This window comes from Chanos chanos, chromosome 3 (genome assembly GCF_902362185.1).
Source record: "Chanos chanos chromosome 3, fChaCha1.1, whole genome shotgun sequence".
NCBI classification, from domain to species: domain Eukaryota; kingdom Metazoa; phylum Chordata; class Actinopteri; order Gonorynchiformes; family Chanidae; genus Chanos; species Chanos chanos.
Window position 1 is genome coordinate 34,641,779 of NC_044497.1, and position 17,756 is coordinate 34,659,534.

The following is a 17,756-nucleotide window of genomic DNA, read 5'->3' on the forward strand; positions in this document are numbered from 1 at the left end:
AGGGTTATAGGTTCAAACCCTAAACATGGCACACCCCAAGTTTCCATCCCCAGATGGTTTAATGATTGGAGAAAAGGAGAGCACATTATTTATTTAGTTTTGTACTAGACCCAGGTGGAGAGAAAGGGATGGAGCAAACCTGGGTAGGGCAAGATTTGCACATGAATGACATACAAGACAGAGAAAGGGATGAAGTCGAAGAGACACACAAGGATGAATCCCTACTGTGAATAAAATTATAGTGCTGTCTGAATACTGTAATCCCAGATTCTGAGTTTGACCCGGTCCAATGATGGAACCTGGCTGAGTGCTCACAGCCTTCGGGAAATCCACATGAGACTGGAGACCAACCCCACCGGTGAGTGTGTGTGTGAGAAAGAGTGTGAGGAACTAGTGGCCTGATGCTGCGATATTCCATTTTCATGGAAGCTTCCGGATGTATTCTGTCACTGCTCATTAAAGTCTCATTATGAAGGGGAGGGGGGTGGGGGGAAGGGTTACCCCAGATCCCCCTAACTAACAAAAAACAGACACACACACAAACACACACACATCCGCTACACACTGTCTCACTCTCTGTGCCACTACAGACACACACATACACAAATACACATGGTGTACCCCCCCTTTCCGGACCCCTTTGCCATTGTCTAGGTGGTCCCCCGCTGCGGTTCGGTTCCGGAGGGGAAAGAGTGAACACACACCCACTGACCCGAGAGTAAACGAGAGAAAGAAATGGGGAGAGGGATAGGGGGAGGAAAAATATGATGCGGGTAAAAATGCAGATGCTTCTAGGGATGGAAAGCACTTTCTTTCTGCATTTGTGCACATACCCATGTACACACATTTGTGTGTGTGTGTGTGTGTGTGTATGCTCGTGGACACATATATATGCATTTATTTATGGATGTATATGTGTCTGTGTTTTTATGTGTGGTTGGTATGTGTGCAGGGGTGTTGTCCTTACAGGAGTTCAGGAGTGCAGTAAGCAGTGGTGGTTTTCGGCAGGCTGAAACAGGGCAAGATCAGGATGGGTTGAGACAGGGCAGACACAGGAGCACACACACCTGGCTTTACCTAGGACAGGGGTCACATCATCTGCTTCAGAATATCAGGGCCAGGTACACACACACACATATGCACACACACACATGCGCGCACACACACACACACACACACACAAACACACACACACTCACTCATGCACAGACACACGCACAAACATACATCGATGAATAAAAATCAATTTGTGTGGGATGCACATAAGTGAAAACCTCTGATTTGACAGAAATCCAAAACTGTATAACACACTTCTTTTCTGTGGAACACCCTCTCTCCTTCTCCAGAGTGACTCGTCTGACCAGGCTTCCATCCTCATTGGTTGATCTCAGTGAGCCGCTAGAGGTGGTACGTTATGAGCAGGGTGGATTTAGCCATGCCCACCATGACAGTAGCCCTACTCGTCCAGACAGCTGCTGTTCCCATACACATCTGGCAGCCAATAACTCCACCCCCAATCAGATTTCCTGCAGGTTTGTTGAAATGTGTATGCGTGCTTGCATGTTTGTGTGCATGTGTGTTTGTGGTTCTCCATGTCATAGGAATACACTGTACTTATACACTGGAGATGGAGTTTTTCTTCTGATCATTTTCAGTTATATATGTGTGTTTGTGTGTGTGATTGTGTGTGTTAAAGTAACGCCCTCTCTGTGCTGTGTAGGTATGTGACGGTGTTGCTGTTTCTGAATTCAGTGGAAGCTGGGGGAGAGACTAGTTTCCCTGTGGCTGACAACCGCACCTACAATGAGGAGGTGAGCCAATCACTTTTCTCCCTCACGCGGTTCCCACAGCAATGCTGTAGAGACAAGTTCTGTTGCCACAGCAACCAGGGAGAGAAGGCAGAGTTATAAGTTGTGTGGTGCTACCCTGACAACACAGATCATTAATCAGTGGTACTGAGTTAGTTGAGTTTTATAATTTGTGTGTAATCTTTATGCATTATTTTCATATATTTCAGGCCCTTGGAGATCTCTTTCAGCAGTACTGTGGTAAGGGGAACCTGAAAGTGAAGCCCTTAGCTGGGACTGCCCTTCTCCTGTATAACCACCTGTCAGATGGCAATGGTTAATATCATCTCATTACTATTATTCTTAGCATTAGTATTAGTAATGATATTAGCAGTAGCCCAGACACAGTACACAGTTATATTTGCTGCATCATCAATAGTTCTACTGTTAGTAGCTATATTTTCATCAGTAGTGCCAGTCTTGGCTGCAGATGCAGTAATAGTGGTTATTGCAACAGTAGTGACACTAGTGATGCTGGTGAGTACATAGTTTTGGGGACAATCCTTATATTTGTACGTGTCTTAGTAGTTAATGTGTGTGTGTGTGTGTGTTTATTAGGATGGGTTGGAGAGCTCGATGAGTTCTCTCTCCATGGCGACTGTGTGGTCACTCGGGGGTCTAAGTGGATTGGCCGAATTTGGGTCAATATTGATCCTGACCAGCAACGCCAAGAACGTTACCAGCGTCTGGTCTCCAGGCAACCAGAAGATGTGGATGTAGGCGTGGCACACAGAGACCTCCACCAGGACTTATGAGTGATGTAGTGTCAGTTTATCGCCCTCTAGTGGCAATGCTGTAGCTCATCTTTTTCTGTGTCAGAATTTAGGTGGCTAAAGTTAGGCTCGGTTTAATTAAATTGCCATTCAGTTACTGTTGTTATGACAATGCTTTTGGGCACTGCCACTTAACAGAAACTGATGCCAGCTGCCTTTTCCCATCTGACCAAGAAGTAAACTGATTTTTTTTTGCTTTGCAATGATCTCTCTCTTGGACAGTGGAGTTTTTACCCTTTTATTTATTTATTTATTTATTTATTTAGATTGAACAGCTGACAGCTGCTACAGCAGTTCATTTGAATGTGACCCACTGAAACATTTGAAGTGCGTTTGTGTGTTTGTGTTTGTGTGTGTGTGTGTGTGTGTGTGCACGCGCACTTTACAGTAAACAACTTATTTGTTTATTTACAGCCATAGCTACTTCTGTCAGTTTTTTGCTTATTTATTTGGTTATTTAATTATTTATTTAACACATACTATTTATTTATGTATTTAATTATTTGATGGATTCAATGGAACATATCATTATTTAATGCATATAAATTATAAAGATAATTTATTTGACACACTTGTAAGTTTTTAATATTGTGCATATAAATTTAAATGAACCGACTGGTTTGGTATTTTCTTTAAAGCAGAATTTCATTCATCATAGGTGGCAAATCCCTCTCTTCATTGATGTCATTTCTTTCAGTGTTGCTTGTGCATGCCTGTTTCCACAAGGTGGCGTCAAGCTACGTAAATGGATAATGCGACTATCATTAATAGGTCCAAGAATTTAAAAACTAATTGCAGGTTCAGTTTAAGACTTTAGTGCAGGTAATTCTATGAGTACAATTATAGCCCTTTTCCTCCGTACTTGAAGCGCTCATGATTTGGGATTACACCATGTGTCAGTCTTTATGCGAAATAGACTGGTAATTTACAACTGTTTTCTCAGTTTTACATTTTCCAAACAACCACAAAATAATTTAAACGAAACCTAAACAAATCGTTGAACTTGCAGTGTCGGTTTCCACTGAGTATTGACTGAACAGATTGAGTGGATTTCTCTGTAAATAAAAGCCTAAAGTCTCATTTTGTAGCATGATTGCAGGATTTTGTGGACACAGTTTCACGTTGTTATCTCCGTCCGCTGAAAAGTTACCATTCAGCGATTCAGAAGTGTCATTTTTCTACCCAGTCTTATGACTAATGCTATGAGGTCCCAGCCAACGGGGGACGAGATGTGGACATTCCTGAGCGTCGCCTGAAGTTTTGCCAGTGTTTCCATGCACCAGTTTTCAGCACAAATGCAACGTGATGGATTATGTATTTAATATAGCTTGCGCTCTAAGAGGCTTTTGTGACAGCCCCCACCGTACAATATGTAGAACCATTCAATATTGATCTTTATTAAAGACACCTCACTAAGTGCCGACCAATTATGTAAGAGTCCACGTTCGAAATGTCAGTTTTAGAGTAGTTCAGTCAGGATCATTTGTCCAAGTAGGTCAGAGGTCAAGTTGCTTCGTTAAATAACACGAATATCTGCGAACTACAACCTCTCCCATTTGCATTCCTAGAAAATTTCCTTTATAGGAAGACAGCGAGCTGACAATGCACTACCTAAGATACAGGTCCAAAAGTTCTCAATATGATATGGAATTTCGCTAAATAAACCGAGGTATTAAACACGTTCAACTCGTACAAATAACATCATTTTAGACAACTCATATGACTACATTCATGCTTGCTTAGTGTACTAATGTTACACGTATTTGGCAGCCAGTGCAGAAGCGCCTGTGTATGAGCATACATACATACACACACACACACACATATATGTGTGTGTGTGTATATATATACAAATACATATATATGTGTGTGCGCGCGCGTGTGTGTGACGGCCAGTCCATTTCCATGTATGGTTTCTGTGCGTTCTCTCCCATTATGCGTTGCTGTTCCGAGTGTGCGAGAAGTCATGTTCCATTGTGAGTCTGCTGTGGAACGCTAGATGATTAGCCAATGAGATTGCAGGGTCTGGCGCAAGGAGGGGAGGCGCGCTAAGGATAGAGCGCAGATGCTACGATCAGCTCGCATTCCCAACTACAGTGCGAGCTAGGCACAACATAAAAATCCACCTTCTCAGACTTTCCTCTGATTAATCTAAACAGCCGAAGGACATCTCTGTATTTACCGTTATTTACATTTAACCTTCATCCATGCGCTTCTTCAGGCTTACCTTCAAGTGCTTCGTCGATTGTTTCTGAGAGCGAATCCACCGTTTCTTTTCTTGAACCGTCTGCCCTGCGACGCACTAAAAATATTCCATCTTTAGAACTCTAATCTGCTCGATTTTGAAAAGAAAAGACTGAAGATAATTTTGAAATACCAAAGAAAAACCCTACAGCCTAGAGCGAAACCCTCTAAATACCGGGACTAAATAAGACATCACCATTATTGAGACGCGCAGAAATTAACTGCCGGTCCCTACTATCCATAAATTATTGGGCTGGCCCCTCTGCTAGCTACCCAGCATGTCGCCTGAAGAAGGGGAGCATTTTCCAAGTAAGGATTATTATTATTATTATTATTATTATTATTACTATTATTATTATTATTATTATTATTATTATTATTATTATTATTATTAATAATATTAGTATTATTATAAATGTAATAATTTAATGCCGTTGTAAATTATATTAGCCATATATGATGGGCACCATGCCAGATCAGATGTTAAAAGGAGGAAGACCTTTGTACTGTGTGCGTTTTTTTTTTTTTTACCTTAACCGTAGCTGGAATCAGGTTATAAGTATTTGACTTGATAGTGATGCAAGTCCTACACACTAGGCTGTAGAAATTAATTCATAACCCTTTACGCTTTTCGGAGGGGCTCCTTCTCACATTCGGCTGAAAATTCTGGGTTTGAAACCGAGTATATATTCTGGCGATCTCTCCTCCGTTACCTCACAGCTTCGTTAAAATCATTTGACTTGCAGGAGGTATATTGCGCGGCTCTATTCAACCACTGTATCACACGAATCGCGCGCACCTGCACCTCCACCCACAAGCATGATTTAGTTCATGGTCAGATGGATCGACACGGTCACGGGTGTAATAGAAGTGCAATTTTGTATTACGTAATGCCATTTTATTGCAGAATTAAATCTTTTATTATCTACCTGTGCCTATACCAGTCCCACCCTCTCTCTCTTTCTCTCTCTCTCTCCCTTTCTCTCTCTCTCTCTCTCTCTCTCTCTCTCTCACACACACACACACACACTTTCTCTAACCGCTCTGATCTGGATTTAACTGCTTCTCTAATTTGAAACCTGAATGACTATGATGGCATAGGCAGAGGAAGCCTGCAATAAACTAGTGAATTACAGGGAAAGTGTGTGTTTGTCCAAGTGTGAGGAGAGACAGTATATTCCCTGTTTGAGATGGGTGGTATACTTGGAAATCTTGGCCTAGAGTGTGAGCTACTTTACGGCAGTAAACATGTTATGTATTCAGACGGGCCTATTAGGAAATAGAGCTATGTCTGTATGCAGTGCAGGTTAGCTAGTCAAGTGTGGTTCTGTGGGCAAACCTCTTTTCACCTTTCAAAATTTGTGCAGTTGTCTGAACTATTGGTGTGAATAATTTGTTTGGGTGTCTTACTGGCTGTTTACACCAGGGCTGGTTGTTTGAGTCTGTCGTGGCATTTATTTTTTACATTGGTGCCATGGCCCGGGCTGAGAATTTGTTTAGGTTGTGTGTGTGTGTGTGTATAGAAGAGGTAAGCCATGCATGGGAAGTGCTATAGGTAAACCTCTCAGAAGACACGCTGGTCTCAAAAGACACGTTGGTCACCACTGAGATACTGGTTCAAGTCACTTAAACTGGGGGTTTCAGTCTTAGGGAGAATCTATTATATGTAGAATGAATACAGAGATATTTTGACCATCTGTGTGTGTGTGTCTTTTGTATTAACCTGAAATAAATTTGTAAATGCAAACAAACTTTCTCTCCCAGGGGACACTAGGATATCAGAGCCAGAATCACAGGTGAGCAAGACTCAACAGGATGGAGAGGTGACATGTCCCCTAATGGCCATGTCTGGTGTGTGTAGCGGTGATGAGAGCGACACAGGGATGGGTCTGGCTGTCCCCATTTCAGTCTCCATACCAAACGTGTGTATGTGCGAAGGAGGGGTGTGTGTGTGTGAACACGGAGCAGTTCTGGGACAGGAGAGCAGGCAGACGTGGACCAGTCAGATGGATTTCATCATGTCCTGTGTCGGATTCGCCGTGGGTCTCGGAAACGTCTGGAGATTTCCGTACCTCTGCTACAAGAATGGAGGGGGTGAGACATGCATACCCTCATACGCAGATAAACACACGCATTTAAAAACACTCAAAGGCATCTATTCACACAGATGCACCCACACACATTCAAATAGACACTCAGCTACACCGACACACACATTCACTCATATACACCTACAGATACATACACGTAAGCAGGCACACACATACCCCTTCCTTTACTCCTAGTCAAATACAGACCCACACTGACACCTGGCTTATATACAGTCCCAGAGAGCAAGAAATACAATGATACTCCTCTGTTCTCACATACGTTCTCATACGCACGTACGGACACATAGGCACGTTTAATGTTCCTTGGAATTAGGCATGTAAATCTAGAACAATGGTAGTACATGCCAAGGCAAAGCACAGTAAAATTACTAGACAGACAGATAGAGAGAGGGAGGGAGGAGCATCTACCTCTCCAGTCCTGATAAAGTTGAGCCGTGAAAGCCATAGTTGTCTGTGTGGGTCTCTCTCTCTCTCTCTCTCTCTCTCTCTCTCTCTCTCTTGTGTTCATTCTGTCACTCTCTTTCTTGTTCACATGTTCTCACCTCTCACTTTCACCTTCTGTTGCATCTCATCCTCCTAATCCAGGTTCTCTCTGTCTTTCTGTCTCTCTCTCTCTCTCTCTCTCTCTCTCTCTCTCTCTCACACACACACACACACACACACACACCCTCTTTCTTTCTCTCTTTCTCATACACACACACACACCCTATCTCATGACCCTGATTCATTTTTCAGCTGGCTTGAGAGCTGAGATGTTGAGATAGTCAGCTCTATTACAGTACCCATTCTGTAACCTTGGATTACGCTGTAAGTAACAAATAGGTTCAGTGACAGGATTTGGCTCTTCAAAATGTCAAAGAACCTTCAACACTGAACAAGTCGTCCAAGGCCTTATTGTGCTGGACTGATAAGATGTACCTGTGTGGAGGATAATGCTTGTGTCATGTTTCTATCAAACAGTTTGTTTCTGTCATAGAAAGAACTAGATGATTTCTGCCATGTTTTTGTCCTGAGTCAAACTTGAAATTGTCCTAATAGACATGAAGTTAGACCACCTGTTACTATTTGTAGACTGAACTCACACTGAGGTAAAACTCTCCCCTTAGCTACAGGCAATGACCCATGAGAAAGGGAATTGGGTTTGTGGGTCAGACAACTTAGAGCTCTTATTAAGAGTTCAGTTTCACCATTTTTAGTGTGGGGGCTATAGTTTAAATAACTTTGGATTGCTTTAATGGTATTGTTATTATTCTGCTGTGAATGTTCTCTTTCTCTCACTCTCTCTCTCTCTCTCTCTCTCTCACACACACACACACACACACTCACTCTGATAATTGTTTTTGTGTCATTTTTTTCGCTCTCTCTTTCACTTTCGCCTTCTATCTCTCTCTTTCTCTTTCTCGAGTGATACACTTGCAGATTTCCTTATAAGGTGATAGCTTTCAGACTCAACTGAGACACACGGAGGGACATTCATTTGATGGATATATATTTTACCATTCAAGTTCTAGCCTCCCTCTCTCTCTCTCTTTCATGTTGGGGCACCTTCTCCCGCAAGTCTTGGTTTCTGCCTATTATGTGGCTCGCTGTGTCTCAAATAGCCTCTCCTCTCTGTGTCATGTGACTCTTCCTACTCTCCCCTCCCTGTTTTTTGTTGGTACAATCCTCAATATACTCTTTATGGAATGGACATACCAACGTTGTGAGCAGTGGGTGTCAGTATGCAAGACAGTAAGGGTTGGTTGTACAAAGCTGTTTTTCTTCACTGGGTTTCCTGTGTATTGTTATATGTGTACAAGTGTCAGTAAAAAGAGTCATAGACTGATGTTGCTACAACAGCAGAAACAGAAACAGTAGTAAGAATGAAATTTAATTAACCACAAGGACTAAAAAAGAAGGGCTTTTTAACCCGCCTCTCCTCTCTACATTTCAAGGGCAAGACCAGCTGACGGAACTGCAGAAGAATGAATTTCAATTGTTTTTGTTCACTAATCTTCCCTCTTTATCTCTGGCCTTGACCACCCACCCCTTCTCTCTCTCTTTCTCTTTCTCTTTCTCTCTCTCTCTCTCTCTCTCTCTCTCTCTTTCTGTTTGATGAATGTTGAGTCCCAGGCAGTTTCATGGACTTGTCTCTTTTGGAAGATAGAATGCATTACATTTCTTCACTGTGGTACTCTGACTTGTCTTTGCAGTGTGGATATTAAAGAGTCAGATTTCAGCACTGTAAACGTCAAGAGAGCTCATATCAGAATTCCTGATCTTAACCCCCTCCAATATGAAATCAGGCTAATAATGGAAAGCCAGAGAGAGAGAGAGAGAGAGAAGGCTGTTTATAGTCTTGCTGCCAGTGGTTGTCATGAGAAATGTTGTGGTGTCACTTACAGTTTGATTAATTTTTTGACATTTTTGCTTGTTCAGTGCACATGCTGGAGCAGCCACGAAGAGTGTGACTAGCGGATGTATTATCTCTGTTTGTAATGTGCATTTCAGGATCATTTTGTGACACTTTAAAAAGTTTTTTGTTACTGTATGGAGAACACATAAAGGTCAGAAACATCTCTAGAAGTATTTGACTTTTTATGTAAGCCTGGCCTCCAGGGACAGATTAATACAGCAGTGTTTTTATGGCAAGTAAAAAAAGAGAGAGGGAGAGTCAAATAAGTTAAAGTGTTATTTCTTTGCTTTGTGTCTATGTAGGTGTATTTCTGATCCCCTACATTCTGATGGTGTTTATCGGGGGCATTCCTGTCTTTTTCCTGGAGATCGCTCTAGGACAGTTCATGAAACAGGGCGGGGTCTCAGCCTGGAACATTGCCCCCCTTTTTAAAGGTACTGCAACTGTGTCAGTGAGTCGGCATGACAGGTAACCATGGCAACCAGTCACTGTGGCAGTGGGGCACATTGTCATCATGTTTACTCAGCAGATACTACCCAGATGCTTCATGTAAATATTTACTTAATATGAGGCGGAGTGTTGATCTGTTTTTCTCCCTGTCCAAAGTCTATGGGTAAGAGCATTTAAGAGATTAAAGCATGAAACTCTTACACTTAATACTGTTAACATTGATTTTTATAGTAAGAATAGTTATGCCCCACATCAACTCTGCTTGCATGCTCATTCTTTCTCTCTCTCTCTCTCTCTCTCTCTCTCTCTCTCTCTCTCTCTCTTTCTCTCGCTCTCTCTCTCTCTCTGTCTGTCTCTGTCAGGGCTGGGTCTGGCATCTATGGTAATTGTGTTCTTCTGTAACACATATTATATCATGATCCTGGTGTGGGGACTGTATTTTCTCCTCCACTCCTTCTCTTCACCGTTGCCATGGGCGTCGTGCAACCACGACTGGAACACGCTGAACTGCACGGTGAACTTCAGCCGAGCCTGTCCCAATCACACTGCTGCTTCTGGCTCATCCCTCTCTTCTTCTCTCCTCCAAAATATCTCATCCCTCCATCCTAACACCAGCTGTATGGAGCTAGCGGGCATGCGTTCCCCAGTCATGGAGTTTTGGGAGTGAGTCTTTATCTCTCATGAATGCATGTGTGTGTGTGCATGGGTGTGTGTGTGTGTGTGTTATGAGTCCCTGAGTCCCTCTCATATTCTTATAAAAGGATTTTTATTTTTATTTGTTTCTTTTATCAGTGGAAACTTTACTGCAAAGTACATGCCATGCATAAAACAGTAAAAGACAATATTACCAAGAGAAAATAAATGTATAATGTAAATATAAAATAAATTCTCTCTCTCTCGCTCTCTCTCTCTCTCTCTCAGACGGAAGGTCCTGCGATTGTCAGGTGGTCTGCATGAGGTCGGTGATATTAGTGGTCACATGGTGTTGTGTCTGCTGGCCACTTGGGTGATCGTTTACTTCTGCATATGGAAGGGTGTCAAATTCACAGGCAAGGTGTGTGTTTGGTCTGGAGATTGATTGTGATTACACTTTCTGTCGGATCTGGCTTAATTCTGGTTAGAGACTAGCTATATATGCTTATACCTTCCTTGTACCACTTATAGAAACACACAATCTGCCATATATAAAAACAAATTTGTTACTCAGAGGTGTGTGTGTGTGTGTGTGTGTGTGTGTGAAGTTATGAAGCAGAGTAATCATTGCCAGAGAGCTATAAGCTGATTACTGGCCTTGTATGTGTGTGTTCCTGTCCAGATTATGGGAATATTTCCTCTCTTTGTTTCTTGCTCACTCTTGGGTACATAGGCATTCAGATTTAACTTCAGTTTTCTGGGGATATTAATATGTTTACATTTCATGACTGTCAAAAGCTTTCTCTGAATCACTGTCAGTCAGCCAAGTATGTGGTGTATTTGTTTAAGTGGACATTTTATTTAAAGAATGTTTGTATGTGTGCTTGTGTGCATGCTTGTATGTATGTGTGTACTAGGTGGTTTATTTCACAGCTTTGTTTCCGTACCTGGTTTTGGTCGTCCTGTTTGTTCATGGGGTCTCTCTACCTGGAGCTCTGGATGGCATTGTTTACTATCTAAAACCAGACTGGAGCAAACTCACTGAGGCACAGGTCAGTGTGTGTGTGGTTGTGAGATAACAATAGTTCATTAAATTGTGAGTATAGTCACTTGTTCTGTTTATTGGCATGATGATGATGACGATGGTGATGATGGTGGTGATGATGTGATAGGTTTGGATTGATGCTGGAACACAGATCTTTTACTCCTATGCAATTGGCTTGGGAGCTCTGACTGCTCTGGGAAGTTACAACCGCTTCAACAACAACTGCTATCAGTGAGTGAACATGCACACACACACACACGTGCGCGCGCACACATACTCCCAGACTGGATAGGTTTGTGATGAACAGAGCTTTACTGGGTATTTCTTGGAGCGTATTGTTATATGAGCGTATAAGAAAATAGAGGCATTTCTGTCAGATATACTGCCAGACTAAATAGACTTTAGTAGTAGACTTTAGTCCTTTGTCCTGAGTTCTGGAAAATGTGTGGAATGCATATATGTGAAGGGGTTCACGCTGGGGTGAGTAGAGTTCTTTTTTTTTTGAGCATTTCAAAACCTCTTTACATATAAGCTATGTGTCACAAATACTCTCTCTCTCTCTCTCTTTCTTTCTCTCTCTCTCTCTCTGCCTCTGTGTAGGGATGCATTTATGCTGGCCCTCATTAACAGTGGGACCAGTTTCTTTGCTGGTTTTGTGGTGTTCTCTGTGCTGGGTTTCATGGCTGCTGAACAGGGCGTGGATATCAGCCGAGTGGCCGAGAGCGGTAATACAGCAGCTTTTCTCATTCGCTCATCTCCTCTTTCCTTCTTTCCTTTTCTCTCTTCTCTCTTTCATATATTCTTCCTCTTTAACATTCAGTCAATCTCTTCCTCTGTTTTCCTCATCTCACAGATCTTGCCCTCACTTCTTACCCTCAAAACCCGCGCACACCTTCAGTTCTTCCCGTCAAACTTTGCCGTTCTCTCTCTTTCAGGTCCTGGTCTGGCGTTTATAGCCTACCCTAAAGCTGTCACTCTTATGCCCCTTGCTCCACTGTGGGCAGTGCTATTTTTCTTCATGCTGCTGGTGCTGGGATTGGATAGCCAGGTGAAGCTCTGCCGTGTTTACCTCACATCACTCATAGGAAACCACATTAACGTCAGGTTTATTAGGGTGCTCGGATGGTGCAGGGAAAAACAGCACTGTGCTGTAGCACTGCGGCTGGGTTCAGGTCCTTGTGTTACCCTTGTGAGGGAGGGCTTGGACATTGGTAGGAACACTGTTTACTGTATACTGGCATGGTCAGTTGGACAGGATGTGCCCCCTGTCGTTGCACTGCCTTAACTACTAATGAGAAAAGGGGCGGCAGCACACTTGCAGGCGTATCCACGGAAACAGAGTTTGGCCTTCACACTTGTTACTTTCCCGTGGAGATGCTTGCACCAGAGCGAGGTGAAAAGAGGTGGTGTCTGAATTTGGACGTACAAGAGGGCATATGCGCGAAACCTAGCCCTGTGTATTAGTGTAGGGGTTGTGCAATGGTAGGGACTTGTGAGAGTACAGGTTAGTGGACATGCCAAATTGGGAGAAACTAGGTGAAAGTTAAAAAAGCATTATGTTTATCCATGTTCTTATACAGAGTTATTATAAGTTTTTACTTTCTGGAATGTTCTCGGGTAGTGCCCGGGGGCACAGCAGCAATATGATTGGACTGAAGTATGTAACTCTTTGGTTGCAAGGACATGTCCCTTATCAAATTTCATTTATTGTCCTACCGCCACTCTCCAGTTTTTAAGTCCATAGCTTTTGATGGATGACTGTACTGTGTCAGTGTGTGCGTCAGTTGTAGTCAATATGCACTGTCCATGGTCCTGAAGTGTTCCCTATTTTTGTGGTCCTGAACTCCCCAATATTGAGGGGGACCTTAGTCTTCCAATATTAATTGTGTAACTGTGTCAGCTGTTAAATTTGTCAACACACAGTAGCTTTTGGCTAGTGCAGTGCCATTGAATGGGAGGTTCTTTTGTGTAGTTCTCTAAACTAATCTGGTCTTCACTGGTGTTGGTATTTTCTGATGCTCTTGTGGTCCACAGGCAAATTCACTGATTTTATAGGCAGTCAAATGGTATTTGATGTCAGCTTTATGATCTCTGCAGGCAATGGAGTGTCATGTACCAGTGAATATGTAGTTTACAATTTAGTGATCTGTGCTGGTAATTCAGTGACCTTTACTGGAAATTCATCAATCTGTTCTGATAATGTAATGGCCTCTACTGGTAATTGTTTGAACTGTACGTATCAGTATGGAATTGTGGTCATGCGTACTGGTAATGAAGTGGTTTATACTGGTAACTGTAGAGCTCCGTTTCTCTCAGTTTGTAGGTGTGGAAGGTTTCATCACTGGTCTGATGGACATGTTGCCTCCCAAGTCCCTGATTGGCTCTCTCCGGCGTGAGGTCGTTGTGGCAATATGCTGTGCTACCTGTTTCCTCATCGACCTCTCCATGGTAACACAGGTAAGGTGTTCAGGCAAAGAGAGGAACATGAATAGAAGTCATTCTCTAATTTGGGGTACATTTCACATCAGCAAATAGTACAAAAACAATGTTCTTTCTCAATTGAACAATCAGTGGTTCAAGTTAGTAAATTCCTTCAATGTAACATATCTGCGAATTGTGAAGCTTAAACATTAACAATTTTGTTGATTTTTTAAGGGAAAGGATGTGCATTACTACTATGTATTATCAATATCATTATTATTTATTACTACTATCATTTGTTTATTGCTATTTAAAATAACTGGATTTTTAAAAAATGTGTTGATGAGGGAGAAAGGGAAAGTGTGCCCATGTGAATAATGTGTGTTGTGACATATGTAGGATGGTAATGATTTGATAATGTTGACTGATGATGTAGACTATTGGGTAACTCAGTTGACAGATAACAGTTGACAGTTTCCCTATTTTGACCCGTAATTTCAGTGGTAGGCCTTGCATGGCTGAACACATGTCATTTTCTTGAACAGGTTATTGTCAAATTTGAACATATAATTGAATTAAAATCATTAAAAAACTGTAAACCATAACACTGTACGTAACACAGCTGACGGTGAGTTAATATACGGTCATTGGCAATGCGGTATTATAGATAAAGTATTGAAAAAAATGAGAGGGCTGTCACCACAGTGTGTTCAACATATCCACCACAGAGGAAAGTGACATCATGTGATGTTGGTCTCATGGTATTGGGACAAACCATTTTTGAGTTGCAGGGTGGGGCTCTGTTAATAACACAGTTGGCAGAACTTTTGCGGACGTTAATAAATTATGATATTTAAATTATTTAAATGAGAAAATCAATTTAAAAAATATTATTTTTCTTTAGTATTTAGACTTTTGAAATAAATAATAAATAGTTTTGGTTGACTTGAATGGTTTTATTCATTATTTTGAAACCAAAACACCTTCAACTGAAAAATAGTCACAGCAAAAACTGTCAATTTAGGAACATCATGACAAATGTCAAGCTAAATGAAGCACAGGATGCACATAATGTTTGTGTGATATTATAGCATGCTTTCCATTAATAGGTCAAATATAATATTTGTGAAGAAAATAGTTAGAATAAATATAATTATCATCAGTGGAATGTACCCCAGATAATAGAATGACTCATAGATATTTGACTGGTTTCATCAATGTAAATCTGATTTGACCTCCTTTTTTCCCTTTTTCTCTCTTCCTATTGTTTCCTTTCTTTCTGATCTGTGCCTCTGGTAGGGAGGGATGTATGTTTTCCAGTTGTTTGATTATTACTCAGCGAGTGGGATAACATTGCTGTGGCAGGCCTTCTGGGAGTGTGTGGTGGTGGCCTGGGTCTATGGTAAGAGTCCAAACACAGACACGCTGTAATTTACTCTACGATATATCTTGCCATACTGACGACCTGCTTCACAACTTACTATAACTTGCTATAAGATACTATACGTCCCAGGCTCTGTGATTTACTCTACAATATCTTACAATTATCTCATACTGACGACCTGCCTCATCACTTACTATAACTCACTATAAGTTCCAGGATCTGTGATTTACTCTACCATCCATTAGAACCAATGTTTCCACCAATCACTCACCACTCTATAACTCACTATAATTGATTCACTGACTCTGTGAATGACTGTAAGAACCCATTACAAGTCACTGACTTCTTATTAGTGATTTTGAGGGACTCGTAGACTTACTAACTCATCATAACAAACTCACAGACTCCACAGCATTATCTTTAACTTACGCTGACTATAATTCACTCTGTAATGGATTGCGGCCATCTTACTGAGATTAGAAAGTCCAGCACAACAGTGTGTGGTGTTGACACAGACATGCATGTACAAGCATGTACATTTACTCAGTTCCCTTTCTGGCGATCTGTCTCTCTCTCTTTCACTCTCTCTCTCTCTCGCAGGAGCTGACCGGTTTATGGATGATGTAGCTCGTATGATCGGGTACCGTCCCTTGCCCTATATGAAATGGTGTTGGTCCTTTATCACTCCGTTAGTGTGTATGGTGAGTGAGTCATCACAAACATTCTCTCTCTCATATACACGCACACACTCACACACATACACATTCCCCTTCTCTGTCTCCGTGCTTCTTTCGCACACATACTTAAATGTGCACAGAGACTTATGGATTCTCTCTGCCACATGTACATGCATACACACTCTCTCTTTCATTCTGTCAGGACTTCATTAGCTGTGTGAGCATCTATAAGTGCACTGATACTTTGTGTGTGTGTGTGTGTGTGTGTGTGTGTGTGTGTGTGTGTGTGTGTTTGCAGGCTGTGTTCCTGTTTCATGTGGTGAATTATAAACGACTGGTGTATAATGGGGTGTATGTGTACCCATGGTGGGGTGAAGCACTGGGCTGGGCTCTTGCTCTCTCCTCTATGCTCTGCATCCCTGTGACTGTCATCTACAAACTACTCCACTGCAAAGGATCCCTGCCTGAGGTAAGATTATCTGTTTGTGTGTGTGTGTGCGTGTGCGTGTGCCTGTCGTGTGTGTGCATGTGTGTGCGCGCGTGTGCCTGCCTGTGTGTGTGTGCATGTGCGTATGTGTTTCAATTGTGGCGTGCGTAGGGATGTGTGTGTGTGTATGTACAAAGGTCCATGTTGTAATGTTTTGTGTTTATCTGTTGCTTGTATATCTGTGTTTGAGTGTGTATTTCTGATTTCCTTGTGTCCCATCTCTCTCCAGCGCTGGCAGCACCTGACTGCGCCCATATTTGGCCGTCACCATATGGAGTTTCTCCCACATGAGACAAAAGCCAAACTACTACCCAACTCTGAACCGAGTTTATGAGTTGTTTCAGTGTATAAGAATGATATCACACACACACACACACACACACACACACACACACGTGTGCGCACACACATACACACACACACACATACACACACACACACACACACACGGCCTGTTGGTGACTGCTGAACAGAGTATATAACTTTATCACTCTATTTGAGAATGACATCTAACACACACATGCACACGGACATAAACATATGCAGATATATGCTGCTGCTTGCCGCAAACCAGAGCATGAATATAATTATTAAACAAGTTTTTCATACAATGTGCACCAATGGACTTATTATATGCACACGCACATCAATTCACACACATACTTCTATAACCAAAGCACTTATCTCCAATCTGTCTTGTACACTCACACACAAATACACATGCAGACACACGCACTGAATTGTCAGCGTGTCTCTCACATGATTAATTCTCTTTCTGTCTCTCTGCTTTCTCTCGGATGTGTTCATGAGTATTGTAAATATGCTGTTAATATGTCTTCCCCAGTGTTCAGTGCTTTATATGTCAAGTGAACACACAGGCTCTAACAGGAGCTGTGTGCTGTAATCACAGTCTGGGCTGTGTTGAAAGTCATGAAAATATGTGTGTGTGTGTGTGTGTGTGTGTGTAACAGTGTTAGTGTTGATGTGCAGTATTGACAGCTTGTCAGAGCAGTATTGGGGTCCTGGGGGAACTGGGTAAAATAAAGAATAAAAACTGACATTTATGATGTGAAACACCTCTCTTTCTTCTTTTTTGTGTCATTTTTGTCATTCTTCAGATTGGCAAAAGTACTATGTATATGCATACATGTAAACAAACACACATTCACCTATACTCTTTATGATTTTAATATCTACACAGTATGAACAGATACATATAACTCACTTATACAAAAGGCCCCAAAATAACTCAGTAATTAACAGTAAGAAGCTTGGTTTGACAGGTTCAG

The 17,756-nt window shown here is 41.9% G+C and overlaps 1 protein-coding gene across 1 annotated transcript; it reads left to right on the forward strand.

Annotated features, from left to right (window-relative positions):
* Positions 1-133: 133 nt before the first annotated feature.
* Positions 134-16,833, forward strand: LOC115806328 (sodium- and chloride-dependent creatine transporter 1). Its single transcript, XM_030766998.1, has 14 exons — positions 134-194; positions 6,852-6,958; positions 9,673-9,804; positions 10,183-10,483; positions 10,742-10,874; positions 11,371-11,505; positions 11,626-11,729; positions 12,099-12,223; positions 12,434-12,546; positions 13,815-13,955; positions 15,219-15,321; positions 15,904-16,004; positions 16,279-16,449; positions 16,697-16,833. Exons 1-14 carry the CDS (start codon positions 166-168, stop codon positions 16,799-16,801), a joined length of 1,800 nt encoding a protein of 599 aa, XP_030622858.1. The 5' UTR covers positions 134-165; the 3' UTR covers positions 16,802-16,833.
* Positions 16,834-17,756: the final 923 nt, after the last annotated feature.